At 51.0% G+C, this 19,043-nt stretch overlaps 1 protein-coding gene across 7 annotated transcripts in view; it reads left to right on the forward strand.

Moving 5' to 3' along the window:
- Positions 1-19,043, forward strand: part of TOGARAM2 (TOG array regulator of axonemal microtubules 2) — a 70,240-nt gene that overhangs the window by 38,394 nt on the left and 12,803 nt on the right. For 4 of the 7 annotated variants that reach the window (XM_047746595.1, XM_047746594.1, XM_047746597.1 and 1 more), the window contains 3 exons: positions 21-237; positions 7,487-7,573; positions 11,106-11,599. In XM_047746595.1, coding sequence (XP_047602551.1) covers positions 21-237; positions 7,487-7,573; positions 11,106-11,362 — 561 coding nt within the window. In that variant the 3' untranslated portion in view covers positions 11,363-11,599. Of the gene's footprint in view, positions 1-20; positions 238-7,486; positions 7,574-11,105; positions 11,600-19,043 lie in introns of those variants that run through there. The other 3 variants (XR_007130276.1, XR_007130277.1, XM_047746598.1) reach the window with 3 other exon arrangements.

A 19,043-nucleotide genomic window follows, 5' to 3' on the forward strand; every position in this document is an offset into this window, starting at 1 on the left:
GGTTTCTATTCCCTCAATAGGTCTTTGATGCTTTCACCCCAAGGCTTCAGGATTCCAACAAGAAAGTGAACCAGTGGGCCCTGGAGTCCCTTGCCAAGATGATCCCCCTCCTCAAAAAAAGCTTACACCCCATGCTGCTCTCCATCATCGTTGCTGTTGCAGACAACCTCAACTCCAAGAACTCGGGGATTTATGCCGCCGCGGTGACCACGCTAGACGCCATGATTGAGAATCTGGGTGAGCCTCCCGCCTCAGCCCTGCTTGGCTCCAGTAGGAGCAGCCTCGCTCCCTGAGCTCACCCTTCCTGCTGGGAATCAGCAGAGTGCAGATAGGCACTCGGGGGCTCTCAGGCCAAATGTTTCCCTGAAGTCTACGTAGGACAGGGGTGGGCAGCCCAGGACCTGGCTGGCAGGCTTTCCCATGTCACATCCACCCAAGTGTCCTAGATGGCAGTGTGGAGGAGATGTGTAGATGATCTCGTCTTCCCTCTTCATAGTACATGTGACAGAAATGACTTCCCCAGGGTCACACAGTCTCTCAGTGATGGAGCCAACCGAACACTGAAGGAAAAATAAGTGCAGATTGTGGGGAAGAAGCTGGAGTGTCGCCAGCGGTGTTTTTAGACGTAGGGATGATAGCCGTGGGGGTGGCTTCTGTGAGGACGAGGCAGGATGGTGGTGAGACAGCAGAGCAAGCCTGCTGGAGAGGACAGAGTGGACGGGCGGGTGGGCCACCTTGAATGTCTGGTATAGGGATCGGGCTGGGATCCCATTGGCTTTTGAGCATGGAACAGATGAGAGTTGTCTTTGAGGAAGACTGTTTGGGGCCAGGGCTCAGGGTGGGAGGAATCTGGGTGAGGAATAGGGGGTGAGGGTTGGGGGTGGAATGAAAAGGGAAAAAGAAATGAGCTGGGGGGGAGACGTGAGGACGGCGAGAGCTTCTCAGATCCTGTGTGCTTCGCACTAACACATCTTGGTTCTCCAACATTATTAGGTGGGATTTGGGAGCATCCACTTTTGCTCTTCATTTCTTTCTTAGCTGCTCAGAAGGTGATACTTGGTATGTCTAGGACACAGGCCAAATTGCAGGTGCGTGTGGGACATAGCACACGAGCAGTCGTGTCCAGACCAGAGTGACCCTGAGTTTTCACAAACCCCCCTTGCCACTATGTAAGGTTCTCACGATCTGAGAACTGCCCACGTTGGCCTTGTTGCCGTATGTCCCGATGAGCACAGAGCCACGTCCTGCCTTTAGGACCCACAGAGCATCCCCGTGGTGAGGCTGCGAACCTTGCCAGGCACCCCTCCCCTCCCAGCGCCCACGCCCTGCGGGAACCCAGCTCCCTGGGGCTGGATGGCAGCTGTGTCCTTGGCTGAAGCTTCCAGAAGCAGCTTTAGTTACAAATCAAAGGCCTGGTCAGGCCCTTCTCTGCCTTTTGAGTTCATAAATACTGTCAATTTCCTCTCTTCATCTCAAAGGGAATTTATGATTTGCTGAGTTTGTTGCTATAGAACAAACAATATAAATCCAGCTTTAAATTACAGCTTGTTCTCAGTGCTGCTCTGGGTAAGTGAGATTGCTGTTGCCAATAACCAAGGCTCTTGGTAAATCATTGCAGGCCCTGGATTTATTGGGAAAACCTGCACCAAGCAAAACAGGCTTTAGCTGTTTGAAGAGGCTAAGCACCCTTGTTGGGGCGAGGCACTTTTAACCCTTCCTTCTCCGGTGTTAGGGTTTCCACTTTCTGCCACTGGGCCACCCTCCTAGAGCACGCTGGAGCTCTGGAGTTTTGGGCTGCAGAATCTGGTCTCACGTTGTCACAGGACTCGGGCCTTCCCTACCTGGGCCCTGCTGTACCCACTTGGGCTGGCCGCCCTGGAAAGGGGGTCTGGGGCTAGTTTGCTTTGGGGATCTGTCCACACCTTGAGTTAGGCTGTGGCTTCCAGGAAGATGCCTTGATTTGTCCTTTCCTCGTGGGACAGGATCTCCTTGGAAATGGCTGACAATGCCCCCTCTGGCCCCTCAGCCAGAGGATCTGATGTGGGGAGAATGGAGGCAGGCAGGAGGGGCACTGTTTTCCTCTCTACTCCTTAGGTCAGTATTAGGCTGCAGTGGAATGTTGTTGGCCTCAAAGAGTTGGAGGGAGCCCAGTAAATCCCTGGCAAAAAGCACCTGTGGGGCCCAGAGGGTAAAGCACAGGGTCTTGGCTCTTGATTGTTTTGAGCAGGTGTAGCAGTGGGCTCTTAGGGCCACGTGGCTGTGCTCTGAGCCATACCCACTCCACCCAATGAGCCACCTGGGTTTTGGAAGTTTTTTTTTTTTTTCTTAAGGTCTTATTTATTTATTTGCAATCGAGAGCATGAGTGTATGGGGGGGTGGATGGCAGAGGGAGAGGGAGAAGCAGACTCCACACTGAGCAGGAACCCCAGGGACCAGGGAGCTCCTAGGACCCTGGGATCATGACCCAAGCCAAAGGCAGACACTTAGCTGACTGAGCCACCCAGGTGCCCCTGGCAGTGTTTTTAAACTATGAAGTGACTTGCTGGTTTATGTATCCATGAAGAGCAGAAGTGGAGGGGTTTAGATTGCCAGGAAGTACCATCACTGCCAGGGAGTACCTAGGGTAGAATCAAGCTCTCTCTGGGAATGGTCCTCATCTGCCTGGAATGGTCTGAGTCTGACCTGCAGAAGGAGAAATGGATTAAGTCACTAAACTTTCCCACTGTCCCAGGGGATTGGGTGGTAGAAGCAGAGATTGGGGTAGCAGTGGCAGAAGAGAAGGGATGTAAATCTTTCTTCCCATTTCACCCAAAAGGAGCCTAGTGGCTCCAGTCTACCCTCAGCCTCCTGAGGCCCCTCCTGGAAGTGGCTTGGAGCCCTTTGAGCAGAGGGAGTTTCTCTCAAGCCTAGTGTCATCCGCCTCAAGGGATTCCAGCTCCAGACTGGAGAGGAACCAAGGAAAGCTGTGAAATCTTCAATGTGGAGAGTCACAAAGGAATGGCTCAGCACACTATGGTTTGTTCCCCACTCAACAATGGGGGCCATGGGGATCAGGAACACAGCCAGGGTAGTCTAACTTCTGGCACAAAGTCCAGATGTCACAGCCAAATCATGAAGTTGGCTTTCTAGGCAAGCTCTTACAGTCCCTCTTGATTCTGGATAAGATGACTCATCAGCCACCCCACCTCTTCCAGTTCCTCGGTCTTCCCGAGGTTTATGTGGCAGGTGGTGTCGTGGTTCACAGAGCAGGTGGGGATTTCTGCCCACGTCCCATTTTTGGGACATAGTAAGGAAGGAGATAGGTGGGTACCTTGCTCCCTGACCTCTGCCCTTCATTACTGCCTGCCTGGGAGCCTCTCCAGAAAGGGGCCGGGAGGGGCATCCTTTCTACTCAGCACCAAGATCTTCTGATTTCAGGGGAGTTATTTTGGGGATCAAGGCATTTCCAGAGCAGACTGGCTGGTTCTGTCTTTGGGCCCTGTTACCAGGTTAGCTACAGAAGAAATGTCACTAATTAAAACATTAGGCTGCTGACAGCCCACCCGCTCCTGGTCAGACTGAGCATCAAAAGGAGTTCTCTTGATTTAGTGCAGCCTCCCACCAGTGCTGGAGAGAGCAGATAAGCTCAGAAATGGGCAGCTTCAGATCTACTTTTGCTAATTTGCTCTGCTGTCTCTAAATTCATTATCTTATACAAATCATATGACCAGCATGGTATTGTTCAGGGGATTTCGAAATTCATCCATGATACCCCTCTAGTGTACCAGCTGCTTAAAAATCTCTCTTTTCTTTCTTGTCTACATGTGTACACATTTCCCTGGTTAAAGATTGGAATGTAAATACAATTTAGACTTTGCTTCTTTCATTTAACTAACCAGTTTTTCATGCTACCATGCAGACTTCCTACTTAGCTTAGAAATATAAAGTTTGCTTTCCACCACGTAGAAGTCATACTTGTTCATGATTGAGAAAATGGAACATACAAAGCACTGGGAAGGAAAAATTTGAAAGGCCCTCATTTTCAGTCTCAACTTCTGGGAGAGACCATTATTAACGTTTGGTACTTTTCATTTCAGATATTTTTTTCTGTGCCTATTTGTGTCAAGTCGTGATGGTATCACACGTTTAAATTTGCATCCTGCTTTAAAAAAAGCAGAGCGCAAGCATTTACATATGATTACACACTTGAGTCACTTTGAACAGCTCTGGCCCATGCCTAGGCCTTAGTTCGCATTTTTCTGTTTAAATAGATCGTTTCCACTTCTCCTGCAGTGAGTGGACCTACTTTCGGCGGCTGTGTGACAGATTCAGAGTCCTGTGCTTATTACCAGGGGTCCACTTGGACCCCAGTTTCTTTGCTGTCTCTATCCACGCTACCGTAATTTTTACGCTTTTAAAAGTTCATCTCTGGCTTCCCACGAGCCCGAGGATGATGTGGCCTGGTGGCTGTAGGGCTTGGCTGCATGGGGCAGGTGGGAGGCCCTGTAGACCTCTCCCCCCTTGCAGAGAGGGAAGGCAAGGCTCAGGGAAGACAGGGTGTATGGCCTGCCAGGCATGGCTGTTTTCCCAAGGTCTCATGGCTTTGCTTGCCCTTGTGTGTGGGCAGCACCAAGGCCAGCTCTGGTTCCCTTGGGGCAAAGAAGAGGAGCCCATGAAAAAGCTGGGCAAACATAGCATGGATTTTTAAGGTTTCTGAAGTTAGATTCCAGCCCCCTTTTTGAAAAAATTTTATTTTATTTTTTCGGTGCTCCAAGATTCATTGTTTATGTGCCACACCCAGTGCTCCATGCAGTATGTGCCTCTTAATGGTCTTTCCACCATTCAGGTTGCTGGGCTTTTGGAGCATTTTGGGGAAATAATAGTAAACAGCGGCAACAGTAACTCCTACTTACATAGTAATTATACTCAGGGCACTATCCGAAGCATCATAACATGAGAGCAGCTCTAGGAGGAAGATATGCGCATTAGCATCTTTTTTAGATGGGTAAACGGAGGTAGAGGTTTTGTCCAATGTCAACACAGAGAAATATGGAAGAGCTAAGGATTCAGTCCAGGCGACCCGGACCCAGAGCCCACACCCCTCACCATATGCTTTCCTGCCACCCATTAAACCTGGGTGTGACCTGGAAGCAAGCCATCACTGCAGAAGCAGGCAGAGGGAGAGAGGCCAGTAACTTGGGGTTTATAAACGAGCTCGAGCATGCTTAATGTCTCTGCTTTAACACTCCCTATAGTCCTGGAGCATTTATTGAGCACTTGTTGTGTGCCAGGCACATGGGAGCACGGTCTGGCACAGATGTCTGAGGGATGTGCATTTTCAAGTAGTCCCCAAGTTCTCCACTTCTCTCTGGCTCTGTGAGGCCACAGCAGCCACCAGGAGGTGGGAGATCCGGCTGTGTCCAGAAAATGTTCTGGACTGAGTGTTGTTGGGGAAAGCAAGGAGGCAGAAGTCCTTGTCCTTAGGGGCGAGCTTGTGGCTAATGATGGGCGTGGGACAAATAGAAGCACCTGGAAAAAATAATGCAGGTGATGTTGACGTAAAAACCCATTCTTACATAATTACAGATTTACCAAGGCACCCTGAGACTGCTTCCTGCTGACTGCAGGAAGGAAGGAAGGAAGGAATATTCTAGAGTCCGGCCCCCCTTTTCTTTCCCAGAACAAATTATTTTAAAGTCTGTTGCCTAACTTATGGATGATGCTTTTTTTCTTTTCTTTTCTTTTTTTTTTTTTTTTTTTTTTGAGAGAGAGAGAGAGAGGATAAGCAGGCAGAGGGGCAGAGGGAGAGGAAGAAACAGACTCACTGGTGAGCAGGGAGCCCGACGCAGGGCTCGATCCCAGGACCCTGAGATCATGACCTGAGCTGAAGGCAGACGCTTAACCGACTGAGCCACTCCGTGGCTCCCTGTGGATGGCACTTTTGCAAGCAGCAGGGATGTATGTGGTGTACACGGGGACATTTTTCTCCTCTGTGCTCCTTACAGCTCTCGGGAGGAGAACAAGGGAAGCAGGGATGAGCTCTTAGCTAGAATTGTTGCCTGGCAGGAAAAGGGAAGCTTAATTGCATATCCAGGGGGATGCTGAGATATTTGAGAGATCCAGAGAAGGGGGAATTTGCCTGGAAAGGCTTCCTCAGGTGGGTCTCTAATCTCCGTATCCTGCTGAGAGACACCTGGCCTTGAGTGGGTCAGCCCCTGGGGCCCTAGGACACACTTTCCGGGGGGCACCTGTGGTAACGCCCACACAGACCTCCATGACAGGTGTGGGCAGGCCCCATGGCCACATCCCTGAAAAGTGGTTTTATTACTTGAACTCGCTCCCACGGTGTTGTGCAGGGACGGCTATGGCAGCGTCAGGAGCAGGTGTGTATCCTCTAGGTGATCCTGCCTTCCCCAGGTAAAGGGCTGCTTTCCTCACCTTGTATGTCTCTGTGAGGAATGCGGGACTTCAAGTGCAATCGTTTGAGAAACCAGGAGACATCAGCCAGAACGGGGAAGAAGGAGTCGTTTCTAAGTTCAGCACCTATGGGATCCTGCTGGGGTTGGCTTTAGAAATACAATCCAAGAATGCCAGGGGGCTTCATCATCCCCCACCCTAGTTGCCTGTGGTTTCACCATCGGTGGTTCATTCTAGTAAGCACTTCTTCAACATCGGAATGGGGACATTCCCAGGCCTTAGGCTGAGCAGCAGGGAGAGCTGGCTCCTGGGACTGGGTGTGTCTGAGTGCCTGGTGGGGGTCGGGGTGTGGTGACAATTTTTAAAAAAGGGGGTAAAAATTCATCTTTCCCCCAACCCTCCTGAAGCGTGGGGTTGAGGCATGTGGAGGGTAAACTTTCCTGTCCTTACACGGATGCGGTCTGGACCTAAGTCTCATGCAGGGAGGTTACATATAAACTATTGAGACCTAACACATGCCCCCTGAGAACATCCTCCTCCCACCCAAACAGAGCCCACCAGAAGCTTCTGCTGCTGGAAGGGTGACCAGCCATCCTGGTTTGCCCAAGACTGTGGGTAAGCCCTGTTTTGTTTTGTTTTGTTTTGTTTTGTTTTTTAAAGATTTTATTTATTTATTTGACAGAGATCACAAGTAGGCACACAGGCAGGCAGAGAGAGAGGAAGGGAAGTAGGCTTCCTGCTGAGCAGCGAGCCCGATGCGGGACTCGATCCCAGGACTCTGGGATCATGACCCGAGCCGAAGGCAGCGGCTTAACCCACTGAGCCACCCAGGCGCCCCGGCAAGCCCTGTTTTGCCCCCAAACTCAGCAATTTTGAGGAAGGACAGACAGTAGAAACCAGACCTGTGGGAGTAAGTGAAACCTGTTTGGGAGCCAGTGCAACTGTCCTGGGCCACTCACGTGTCCCCAGACACCCCACTGTGACCCAGAGGATTTAATGCAGCTCCATGACGGGCCTTCTTCCCCGTGTGGGTAGGGACTGTCGCTTGGGCCACAGCATCATAGCCGCTGACACCCTCCTTCTCTTCCAGACAACCTCTGCCTCCTACAAGCGTTTGCTGGGCGGGTGCGCTTCCTGAGTGGCCGCGCGGTTCTTGATGTCACAGAGCGTCTGTCCGGTGAGCGTCCCCGAAGCCCCTCGCCCCAGCCTTCTAGTCAGCCTCCTGGCATGGAGCTAAACCACCCAGTCTCTTAGATGCCCCAAATAATCCAATAATCCTCACAGGCCTTTTGAAAATTTTCTCTAATCTGCTTTTTAAAAAATAATTCTCACATTACCAGAAGATAATCTTTGGTTTGGACCAAAATGGGGCCAGTTGGTACATACACAAAACAGTTTTTAAGAAACGAGGATGCACTTCTTTGCGAACAGGACTTCAGCTAGCCCCATAGCCCATTTGTGTGAATCAGAAAAAACCTCAGCTCTTCTGGGTGGACCCTGGCTTACGGGTGCGGGGCTTGGTCAGCGGCAGCCCCACGGTGAGCACGAACTCTGCCCTTTCTTGGGTGTGCACAGCCCGCAAAGCAGGGCACAGCCTGGATGCCAGCCCTGGCCCCTTCGCCAGGCGCCCGGACCTGTGCGGTGCAGGGCTGGGGCTCTGGCCCAAGTCTTCTCTGCTTTGTTCAGGCTTTGGCTGAGGAAAGCTTCAGCTGATGTCTGCTCTGAGTTTGCAGTCTGGAGTGATTTCATTCCAGGCCTGAAACCTCCTGTGGCCCTTGAGTGGGGTGGGATGGGATGGACACAGGCTTCATGGCGGACAGACCCATTTGCCGCACGTGAACTCTGGTCTTGGGCAGGTTACTTAACCCGGCTTTCTCATCTTTCCTGCCTCCCATTCTTAGGAAGGTCCCATCCAGGAAGGAGGCAGAAGGACTCTGTTCTCTAGACTCTGAGTGACCCTCCCCCTAACAGGCAGACAGGTGGTGTCACCCCCACACATAAATCCTTGAATGGGTTGTCTTCAGGCTCGTGTCCAGGCTCCTTGGAGTGGCCCACGAGGCCTGTGGCTGCCTCTCCAGGCTCTGCTCCTTCGCCTCTGCCTCAATTGTAGGCACTGGGTCATTTCATCCTCACAACATCATAAGGAGGGTGTGGGTTCTCTGATTATCCCCTTAAAAAAAGATTTTATTTATTGAGAGAGAGAGAAAGAGCGAGAAGAGCATGAGCAACGGGGAGGGGCAGAGGCTACGTAACTGAGACCCCGGGGCACCAGACAAGGAACCCTTTACTGTTGCTCAAAATCCACACTCTCTGGGTGAAACCCTTACCTGTCCTCGTACAGGTTGTGTGTGGGCCTTAAAGGTGGATGGGTACCTCACTTTAGATTATCCATGTAAATGTAAGAATTTTCCACCTGTTTCCAAGAGACCTCAAAGGCAAGAGTTTCTATGTAGCTCTCCCAGTGAGTGGGTGTCAGCCAGGAGTCGAGAAGAGCCTTTCAATTGACACAAGGTATGCACTAATAATAGCGCAGCTTAACGGGAGTAAATCTTTTGCTAATTACCTCAGCTGCTTTGTAAGCTCCAATTTAATGGGGTTTTCCTCCTCATGAGGACTCCCAGAAGGGCCATCATCTGCCTCTGCTAATTAGAGAAGCCCACCGCTGTCAGCCAGGTGACCTTGGCTGCTGGACCCGGGGAACCTCAGGCCTGACAGCGTGCGGTCGCCTGGCTGCTGGGAGGGGGGCGTTCAGCTGGGAGGGCAGCGTGCTGGGCACGGGGGCGGTGAGGTGGGGTGGGTTAGGGGCAGGTGAACCCCTCACCCTTTGGTGGGCACGGGGGAGCCCTGCCTGGGCCTGGTTCTTGGGATAGTTCTCCCTTTGGTTCACAGCTGAGATCCCATGGAGGTTTAGGAAGGCTTTGAGTTATAGCTGTTCACTGTAGACGGCTGGTCAGGATTGCTGGTTTTCTTTTGTTCCCTCTGGCCAGCACCGCCTCTCCCCCACCCCCACATCCCTGGCTCCTCCTCACCTCCTACCCCAGCCCTTGCGGCGCCCTGCTGGCCTTCCCGCTACCTAGCCCTCCTCCAGCTTCAGCGTTTCCCCGCAGCTCCCAGCTCTGCCCCACGTTATGAAGTGGCTCACCAGCCATCACGGCTGGGCTGACTCCCCGGGTGCCAACCTGTCTTCCCCGGGAACAAGGGCCACCTTTACTTCTGAGGGTTTGGTGACATTGGGGAGCCCCCGAGAGGCCCCACGGTGTGGGGATCAGGAACCCTGAGGGTGTGGCTGGAAAGCCAGTGTGCGCACTCCACGGGCAAGGACACTGCTCCAGTGCAGGCTTCGCTGAAGGCTGCTGATCTTCTCCGGCCCCCTGTTGTCCCAGCCTGGGCCTGGAGTCCGATGGGCCCTGGGGAAGCATCCTGGGGGTGTTGGAGGATGTTATGCTGGTGAAGGAAGGACACATTGGAGGTTTTGCTAAAAGTAAAACTCCACACCAGCATCTGACATGTGGAACCCCTGGAGGCTTGGGGGCAGCAAGGGGAGCAGAGAGTGAGCCTTGGAGTAGAGGCAGGCTTGGCCTCAGCTCTCGTTAGCTGTGTGTTCTGGGGCAGCTCCTTGACCCCTGAGCACTGGCTGCCCCCTCTGCAAGATGGACCAGTATCCTGCCTCTCAAGTCGCTGTGAGGACAGTGGAGTCACGCTGCAAAGCTCTGAGCCCCTGCCTTGGGACTCCGGCGGTGTTAGCTTCCTTGGTGCATCTCTCCACCCAAGGAAACTTCCAGTTTCTTTGCCTCATCAACAAGTAAAGGTCGTTAGCTCTCACCAGCACTTCCTCAGCAGGAGGACAAGCGGATGGCGCTCAGCGTACAGAGCAAGCATTGTTGGCATGGCGGAAGGCTGGAGTGGCCCTGGGAAACGACTTGGGGTCACTCTTTAACTTTGACCCCTGCATTTACTCTGCGATGGAAGGCTTGCTTGCTGGGGTAGCCTGTGTGTGGGTTTTCTGGGGATTAAAGAAGGTAGAGGGCCTGGGAGAACAGAGGTGGGGGGGTTCATCACTGAATCGAGGGTCTATGCAGAGCTTGGTGGTTGACAAAGCACATTCATGCTTCCCGCATTGCTGCTGGTCTCGTTGTGGAGCTTGGCAGCCAGACCCTGGGGAGGCCACACTGGTCTTGTCTCCTGCTGACTGCTTTATTTTTCAGAATGCTTCATTTGAGAGAGTGTTGACTTTTCTCCCTGGCTCGGGTTTTCTCTGTTCGTATGAACTCATGTAGGTGGGAACGTGGGTTAAGGGAATGCTAGATTGCAGTCCAGTCCAAGTGTGTCCGCCTCTGTCCTCTCCCCTGGGCTGCAGGGGCCAATGACTGCCGTCATGGGCCCTGAGCACTTTGGCCTTTGCATACTTGTTCCTCCGTTAAAAAACAAAAACAAGTTAAAAATTGTGTTTTATAACTGGTTGGTATAAACATGAATATAAACAAGGTTGGATATCTTCCTATTTTTTTCTTTTGATTTTAAAAGAAATACAACCATTTTCATGGGCCCCAAAATGTAGTCCCAAGCCCTAGCTGGTGCGTCTAATGGACCAGTTGGCTCTTCTGGGCTGCCTGACCTTTTTGGGGATAGAGTTGGTGTCCCAAGAGAGGGCAGCAGGAGAGGGAGAGAGTGCCTGCCTCAAGTAAGTCTCCCCGTTTTCTGTCCAACAGTGCTAGTGGCCTCCGTGTACCCCCAGAAGCCCCAGGCTGTGGAGCGCCATGTCCTTCCAGTCCTCTGGTATTTCCTGAGCAACATGACCAGGAACAGTGTCCTGCCCGGGCACGGTGGGAACGTCCGCACGGTGGCGCACCGGCTGTCCCGGAGCCTCCAGGAGCAGATGGGCTCCCGGCTGCAGGACCTGGCCGCTGGCCAGCCACAGCCGGTCCTTGAAACGCTCCAGGGACTCTTAGACGCAGCATCCCTGTGAGGCAGCCCCAACCAACGTCACTGACAGAGGGATGGGATCGGAGAGCACGACAATGGGCAGCTCACGCCCCTTTCAGCTGGGTTCAAGACAGATCTGAAAGGGGCAGTTGTTATTTTTTTACCTTATTTTATTTTTATGATAGAATCATCTCCCGGTCTACTTTCTCTTAGAGTTCCAGATGTACATAGTATATTTTGAAGTAGAAATAAAGGAAGTACTTATTTTTCTAAGGTTTTATTATCTTGCACTTTTTTTTTACCTTAGAGAATATTTTAATAACTAGGTTTGTCACAAAGGAAATGAGACAACAGCAGAACCAGCGGTGGGTGGCATGGGAGGATGAGTTCGGGATGAAGAGTGTAGCACAGACCTGATGTTGCAGACCGTGTGTGGGGACAGCCCCCATCCACAGAGGCTGGGCCAGCCCTCTACCACCCGGAGACCATGAGTTGGCTGTTCAAATCCAGTCCAGCTGTTAATGAGGCTGATTCAAGGTGAGCAGAACAACCCTCTCCAGGGTCATCCTTCTTCTGCCTTAACAAAATCTTCCCAGGGAGAGTTTGACAATTGCATTACTGAAAGCCTTCTCTGGAAGCCAGCATTCTGGTTACTTCTGCAAAGGACTAGATGAAGCTTCACACTTGAAATCCCAGACGTGAAAGCACTTGCTGGAACCACACTTGAAATCCCAGACGTGAAAGCACTTGCTGGAACGGGAAGCTACAGGACCTGCAGAGGTCACATGGGAGCTCTGGGATTGCACAGGTGCCCCCTCCCCTTGGGCTGGATCACGAAGCTGGAGGGGTGTGCTGGACTCAGGATGTGCCAGAACACGAGCAAACTGAGGGAAGGTGTTGCCCATGGATGAGGCAGCCGGAGAAATGGAGTCCTACAGGAAGACAGGGACAGCTTGGGCTGTCTCTCTAGACACAGTAGAGTTGGTTTTGCCTTGCCTGGGGCCAGTGGTTGGTTGACCATGGTGTGACGAGGCAGAATTAGAGTTCTACTCATGACCTCAAACACAAGGGTAAGGTGAAGGTCGAAGGGGCAGAGGCCGGGTGCTAGCCAAGGAACCCAGCCAGATCCGTAACAACACTCTGGGGCAGATCCGCATAGCTGAGGCCGTGAGACCCCAGCTCCCTGCCAGCAAGTTTTCTGGCAGACCCCACCAGTGGACCCCCTCTACTGTCACCCCGCAGTATATCACTTCCACATCACTGGTGTGACCCTCTCCCGAGGAGGATGACCCAGAGACGCCGAGGAGCTCCAAATCAACTCCCATATTTCCAAGTTCATGGGTACCCCTGGCTGAGAAAGCCACGTTTTTTCTTTCTTTCTTTCTTTCTTTCTTTCTTTCTTTCTTTCTTTCTTTCTTTCTTTCTTTCTTTCTTTCCTTTCTTTCTTTCTTTCTTTCTTTCTCTCTCTCTTTCTTTCTTTCTTTCTTTCTTTCTTTCTTTCTTTCTTTTTCTTTTTTAAGATTTTATTTATTTATTTGACAGAGAGAGATCACAAGTAGGCAGAGAGGCAGGCAGAGAGAGAGGGGGGAAGCAGACTTCCCGCTGAGCAAAGCCTGATGTGGGGCTTGATCCCAGGACCCTGATACCATGCATGACCTGAGCCGAAGGCAGAGGCTTAATCCACTGAGCCACCCAGGGACCCCGAGAAAGCCACTTTTTCACCTTGCCTGTGTTGCCAGGTGCAGCCAGGCCGGGTCCCCCACCCTCCCAATGCCCTGGGGTGAGCTGGGGTATAGCACCATCATCCCGGGAGTTGAGCTTTTAATATGTGGCTGAAGTGTGACTTTGAGTAATTCTAGCCTCAGCAGGAGCCACTTCTTACTAATTGTGACCCCAGCAGGGGCTTCCCAGCTGATTCTGACTGAACCAGGTTAAAGGCCTGCTAGATAGGGGATCGTCAACGATGCCCAAGAGGCTGATTTTTAAACGCTTATAAAGTTTTACACAATTTAATTAATTGTGTTTGCTTGGAGTCTGGGCAGACTTTTTGGGTTGGGTGGGGAGACGGACATTTTCTGCTTGTCAAGATCCTAGAACCTGTAGGAACCCAAGGGCACAGAGTCTGGCAGGGGTTTTGAAGGCAGAGACGAAGCTCAAAGTCATCATCCTGTCTTCCAAGTGCATCTTCAAAATGGAAGCTTCCCACCCCCTGTGCTCCAGACCCACCCTCCTGGGTGGAGGTGTTTAATACAGATAAAACAGCTTGAAAAGCAAATCTGCAAGGTTCTGTTTTCCTTCATTGTTTTAAGTTTAAATCTAGTCTCTGGGCAGCTGGGCTCTGTGGGCAACGCCTCTGGCCCAACCCCACTGGGGAGGGGCTGGGTGGTTCTTGTTCTGGGGCAGGGGTGTGGGGAACCTCAGGAAATTTCAGTCTCAAAAGGTTTCTCACATCATTACTTTAATTTTCTTTTTTTTTTTTTTAAGATTTATTTATTTAAGAGAGAGAGAGAATCTCAAGAAGACTCCTGCTGAGCTTGGGGCACGACAAGGGGCTCGATCTTATGCCCCTGAGATTGTGACCTGAGGTGAAATCAAGAGTTGGACAGTTTACTGACTGAGCCACCCAGGTGCCCCCCGACATATCACTTCTAAAGCAAAGGGAAAACAACATATTAGCCTGGGCCTGTGAGAAGGAGGCTTTACGGATGGCCAGTGGTGACCAATGAAGATGGAGCGTGGGGGGTAGGGAGTAGGTCTGAACCGAGCCCCCATCCTTCGCTTGGCTGTGTGCGCAGCCGGGAGCTCTGCTCCTGAAGATGCTCTCGGGGCTGGGCATACAGCTTCTAGCTATGGAAGGGCTCTGTTCTCCCTCCAGTGGAAGGATGAAGGACTAGACTCGTCTGAGAATACTTAAGTGCTTCAGTTTCTGGGCCTTGAGGAGAAGCTGCCCCCAGGTCAAGCTTCCCGTCTTGTTTTCTCTTCCCTCCTTCATGTTTCTCCACTCACTCTGCCTCAGCATCTTCTGGGGAGATGGAAAGAAATACTGATGTCAGGGGCTTACCCCCAGGGATTTTGATTCCATTGGTATAGGGCAGGGCCCAGGGCGCTGTCTTTTCTTTCTATTCTCCTGCCTCAGCTTTATTGCCGCATAACTGACATAGAACCTTGTGTGAGTTGAAGGTGTACAATGTGTTGATTTGATCCATTTCTGTCTTGCAAAGCAATCACCCCCATAGCATTAGCGAACTCCCCCGTCCCATCACATAACTACCGCTTCTTTTTGTGTTGCGTTTTATTCTCATAGCAACATTCGAGTAGATAATATAGATTTATTAGCTGTAATTGCGAGGCCATATATTAGGTCCCCAGAATTTGTAGATCTTCTCATTGGAAGTTGGTACACTTTTTTTTTTTAAGATTTTATTTACTTATTTGACAGACAGAGATCACAAGTAGGCAGAGAGGCAGGCATAGAGAGAGGGGGAAGCAGGCTCCCTGCTGAGCAGAGAGCCCTATGCGGGGCTCGATCCCAGGACCCTGAGATCATGACCTGAGCTGAAGGCAGAGGCTTTAACCCACTGAGCCACCCAGGCGCCCCCAAGAAGTTGGTACACTTTGATTATGTCCCCGTTTCCCCCTACTGGGCAGCTGGCTTGGGGAAGCAGTGCCCTAACCCCGTGCTCCCAGCTGGGCTCCCGCAGTCCCCTGGGCGTGTGGGTGGGCCGGCATCCCCGTGGGGTTACTCACGGGGTGGGCGTTTCTGCGGCTGGGTCCAGTAGGGATTCCAGTTTGGTCCTTATCCTTCCAGGGGCTTCTGTGGAGGGAGGCGGTGTTCTGTCTTCTCCATATCCCGTCACCTGGTGTCTCTGTGAAGAAGGCTATAACATTTGAAGGTTTTGTTTTGTTTTAATCATGGCTTTATAATTACCTCTCTGTGGGTTGACAGCTGCTATTAGCGTCACCTTGGGTTCTCCTTGAGCATCGGGAAAGAGAGACCCAGCACCTCTGCAGCTGGTGTCAGCAGCCATTAACTAAACAATAGCTTTAAAAAGTCACCAGGTTTTGTAAACACAGCCGATTCTGTCCCCTTCCAAAGGAGAGGGGGGAAAAAAGGCTAGATAAATAATTTTCATGAAGGCAATTTGTTTTCCAGGGTCTATATTTCCCTTCTGTCTCATCTGATGTTTTTTACTACTTTGGGGAACTGGCCATAAATTGGGAGAGAGTGGTCTGCTCAGGTGCCATCTCTTCCAGTCCCGGGGGGTGGGGGTCCCCTTGAAAGCCCGCTTTGGGGGTTCACAGCAACAAGGAACAAAGACTTTTTGGGGAGGGGGAAAGACTTATCTTTTTTTTCCTTCCTGCCAGGGGCAGTATTATATGTGTGTGCAGGGGAGGGACGGGGAGTGGTTTGAGGTGCGTAGAGGTGATCATAGTAAATAATTCTCCTGGAAATATTGTTCTGAATTTCCATGCAAACTAGTTTCAGAGGAATGGCTAAAATTACAGCTGACCTTTGGCTGGATCTGAAAAACAATTTCCTATTTGTAAGTGTTGGAGAAAACTGAGCGTTTCTTCCAGGGAAGGTTGTGGTATCTTTTGGAATAACCTCACACCTGCTGGCAGTTGGTGTTAGAACCAAGGCTGGGCAGGAGCTGGGGAGCCCCACTAGCTGGCCAAATGTCTTTGACATCCCTCAACCTTCTTTTTTTCATTTGTCAAAGGCGCTGAAAAAAAAAAAAAAGACTTGCTTTTCATCTCATGGGATTTTTTTAAAAATCTAATAAAACAGTATAGATAAATGCATTTTGAAAATGTAGAGTGTTACACACAAAGAAAAGGCACAATTATTATTAAGTCTAGCCTCAGCCCAGTAAGACTCTCTGTTCAGACGGCAATGAAGTCAATCCCAGCATCCCGACAGGTCACCCACGACTCAGTGTGCAAATAAGTGGGAGATTCTGAAGCTTAATTTATTTTCCCCCATTTGGAGTATTTGACATTTGTAGTCGTGATGGCAAGCAAGATGTTTTAAAGTCTTTTCATTTCGAAAGACATGGAATCCTGCAGCGAAGGAAGTCAGTTCTAGCTGAGTTTGACAGCTGTTTTTAACTTTCTCCAAGAATCAAAGCCCAGATCTGGAACGAGGGGGAAACCGCACTTTCTCTTCTTGCTCAGAATCTCGAAATGGAGAGATGGTGGAGATGCACTTTACAAACAGAGGTAGTGAGGGATTGTCAGCTCTGTTCTTCCAGAGGGCTCGAAAAAGATGGTTTCGTAGAAGTGAGTCTGCCCATGGCTGGGTATGGAGGCTGGCGTGCCCATCACAGCTTTCTGGATGAAAGAACGGGCCCCCGGGAGCTGGATTTCGGGGCTGAGGGATGGAGCTGTGGGGCATCAGGCTTCTGGCTCCCAGTTCCAACCATTAGGAGCGCGAGAGACTCTGGCTCCCCAGGGTGACTGACACATTCACCACGTCCTCCTCCTGTCTCTTCCTTCTCCCTGTTTCTCCCTTCATCTTCTTCCTCCAACTCAAGCCCACCCGGCTTGTCCTCTCCGGGCACTACCTGACTCCTGCTGGGGCTGCCATTCCAGCCAAAACAGGTTGTTGACTTGTGTGCGAGACTTCGGGGCTGTCTGGAATGACGGCATTCAGGACCCAGACTGCTACCCGGGTGGAATTCTGTGGTCACAGGGCCCATAGGCTATCAGTCAAGTTACTTTCTGAAGTCCATGAGACTTCAGTAATCAAGCCAGCAGTGTCCAGGGTGCTCCATAAAATTGAATTAGAGTGCAGAGTGAATGAACCGTTTGCTCCTCTGCGTGTGCAACGAATCGTTAATTACATTTCATAAAAATGTCGGGATGGATTGATGGAAGTTTATTGAAACTTCAGGTAGGCCCAGGGAGTGAACCAAGGTGCAGCATAATGTGTGCTGTTAATGGAGGCCCAGAACGCATTTACCTTATGGCGGTTCAACAGCTTATCTGATGTGAGGCTACTTAAAAATATATTACCTTTGCAAGGCTTTCCTTGGGAAGATGCAGTGGGTGTGGGCAACCTGTAAGCCATCAACTGAATGATCGATAGACAAACATGTTGACACTTCTAATTCAGTGCACCAGCTCCCCTGATACGTGCAAAACACCTGTCTATTTCAGAAAAAAGAATGTATTTCTCAAACCCCTTTCATTCATGTTGCGGGGTGGACAAGACAAGTCTTGTCAAACGTAAGCTTTTCACAGCGCTGGAAAAGTCTCTTTGGTCATCTGCCTTGATTTATCTACTGATATGGATTATTTCAGGTTCTGAACTGGGTACACGATGTAAGGAAAGAACTAGGTGCTGCTTAGGGTGAACCGCCACACAGACCCAGGCTGTGGACAGAAGCTATATGTCGTCTCTAAAATTGTATTTATACTTGCAAAAAGCTATCACTGTTCCACCAGAATATTATATCTGCTTTTTTCCCCTATGAGTCCTTTTGATGGAACTAGAAAATTGTGTTTTTCCCTTCGGGCAGAGCTGTATGCTGCGTTCCTAATGGGTTAGCGGAAGAGGGGAAGCAGTTCCCCCTCCTCGGCTCTGGGGGTCTCCATGGGTGTTGATGGTGGCCGGGCACCCCTGGAAGAGAGTTGGCCCAAACAGGAATATGGGTATAATATGCACATCTTAAACTGATCTCCTTTTCCGTGGTGGGCTCTCTTGGGCCTTTATACCCAACATTCCTTCTTGGTTTCCAGCTTTGGGAAGGAAAAGTGCAGACTCATGAGTCTTTAATGGGTTGGGTCCGTTGGTGACATTATTTGAAAAAGACAAGACAAAAGGGAAACCCTGCTCTTCCTACTCCTTCGAGCGTAGGAAGTGGGTTGGGCTCAGCAAGGACGAGGTTCTTGGGTGGAGGGAAGGTGGGTTGGGTGAGAGTGACCCATCTGAGAAGTTGTGGGATTGGGCTTGTCCCTCGTGGACACCAGCAGTGTGCTTTCCAAGGCAGAGACTTGGGTTTGAGTAAAGGCCTGGTCTTAAGGAGGGGGAAACTGAGTCAAAGCCACACAAGTTGCCTGCTGTGGTACATTTAATTTCTTTTGCACAGTGTGTAATTCACCTGTAGTTTGGCCTAAGTCTGGTGGTTGGGATGGTAGCCAGAAAACATCTGTGACCCATCTTCTTTGATGCTAGCTGGGCCCTGCTTCACCTTTGACCTTTAGTGCCTCCCAGCACCTTGGCCTTAGAGACCCCTCTGCTTTACCCCAGGGGAAGCTGACTTGGGGCTCTTAAAGCAGCTGGGTCCTTGGCCAACATGATAGTCTCTATCAGCTCATTGTCCTTGATGCTCGGACCTGGAGGCCTCTCACTGCATCATGTATGGGGATATACGGCAGGAGCCCAGCACTGCCCTGGTCTTAGTAGGTGCTCAGTAAATGTGGAGGGATGAGGAGGAACCCTGACCCGCTCCAGGACTGACACAGGGACCCTGGAAACCCTGTGTTCCTCTACCACTGCCTGCCATGGGGAGAACGGTGGGTGTCAGCCGCTGCTCAGCAGCCTAGCTCGGGGGGAGGGGGCGACCTCTGCTCTCAGAGAGCCTCCTGCCAGGCACCCTCAAGGAAGCTCATTCCAGACTCTTCCAGGGCATTCTCTTTGATGCTGACTCCTTCCGGGAGGGAATAGGCTGCCTGGCGCCCAGCCACTCACACCTACTTTTGTGGCTGCAGCTGGGTGCACT

This window comes from Lutra lutra, chromosome 9, assembly GCF_902655055.1.
Source record: "Lutra lutra chromosome 9, mLutLut1.2, whole genome shotgun sequence".
Classification (NCBI taxonomy): domain Eukaryota; kingdom Metazoa; phylum Chordata; class Mammalia; order Carnivora; family Mustelidae; genus Lutra; species Lutra lutra.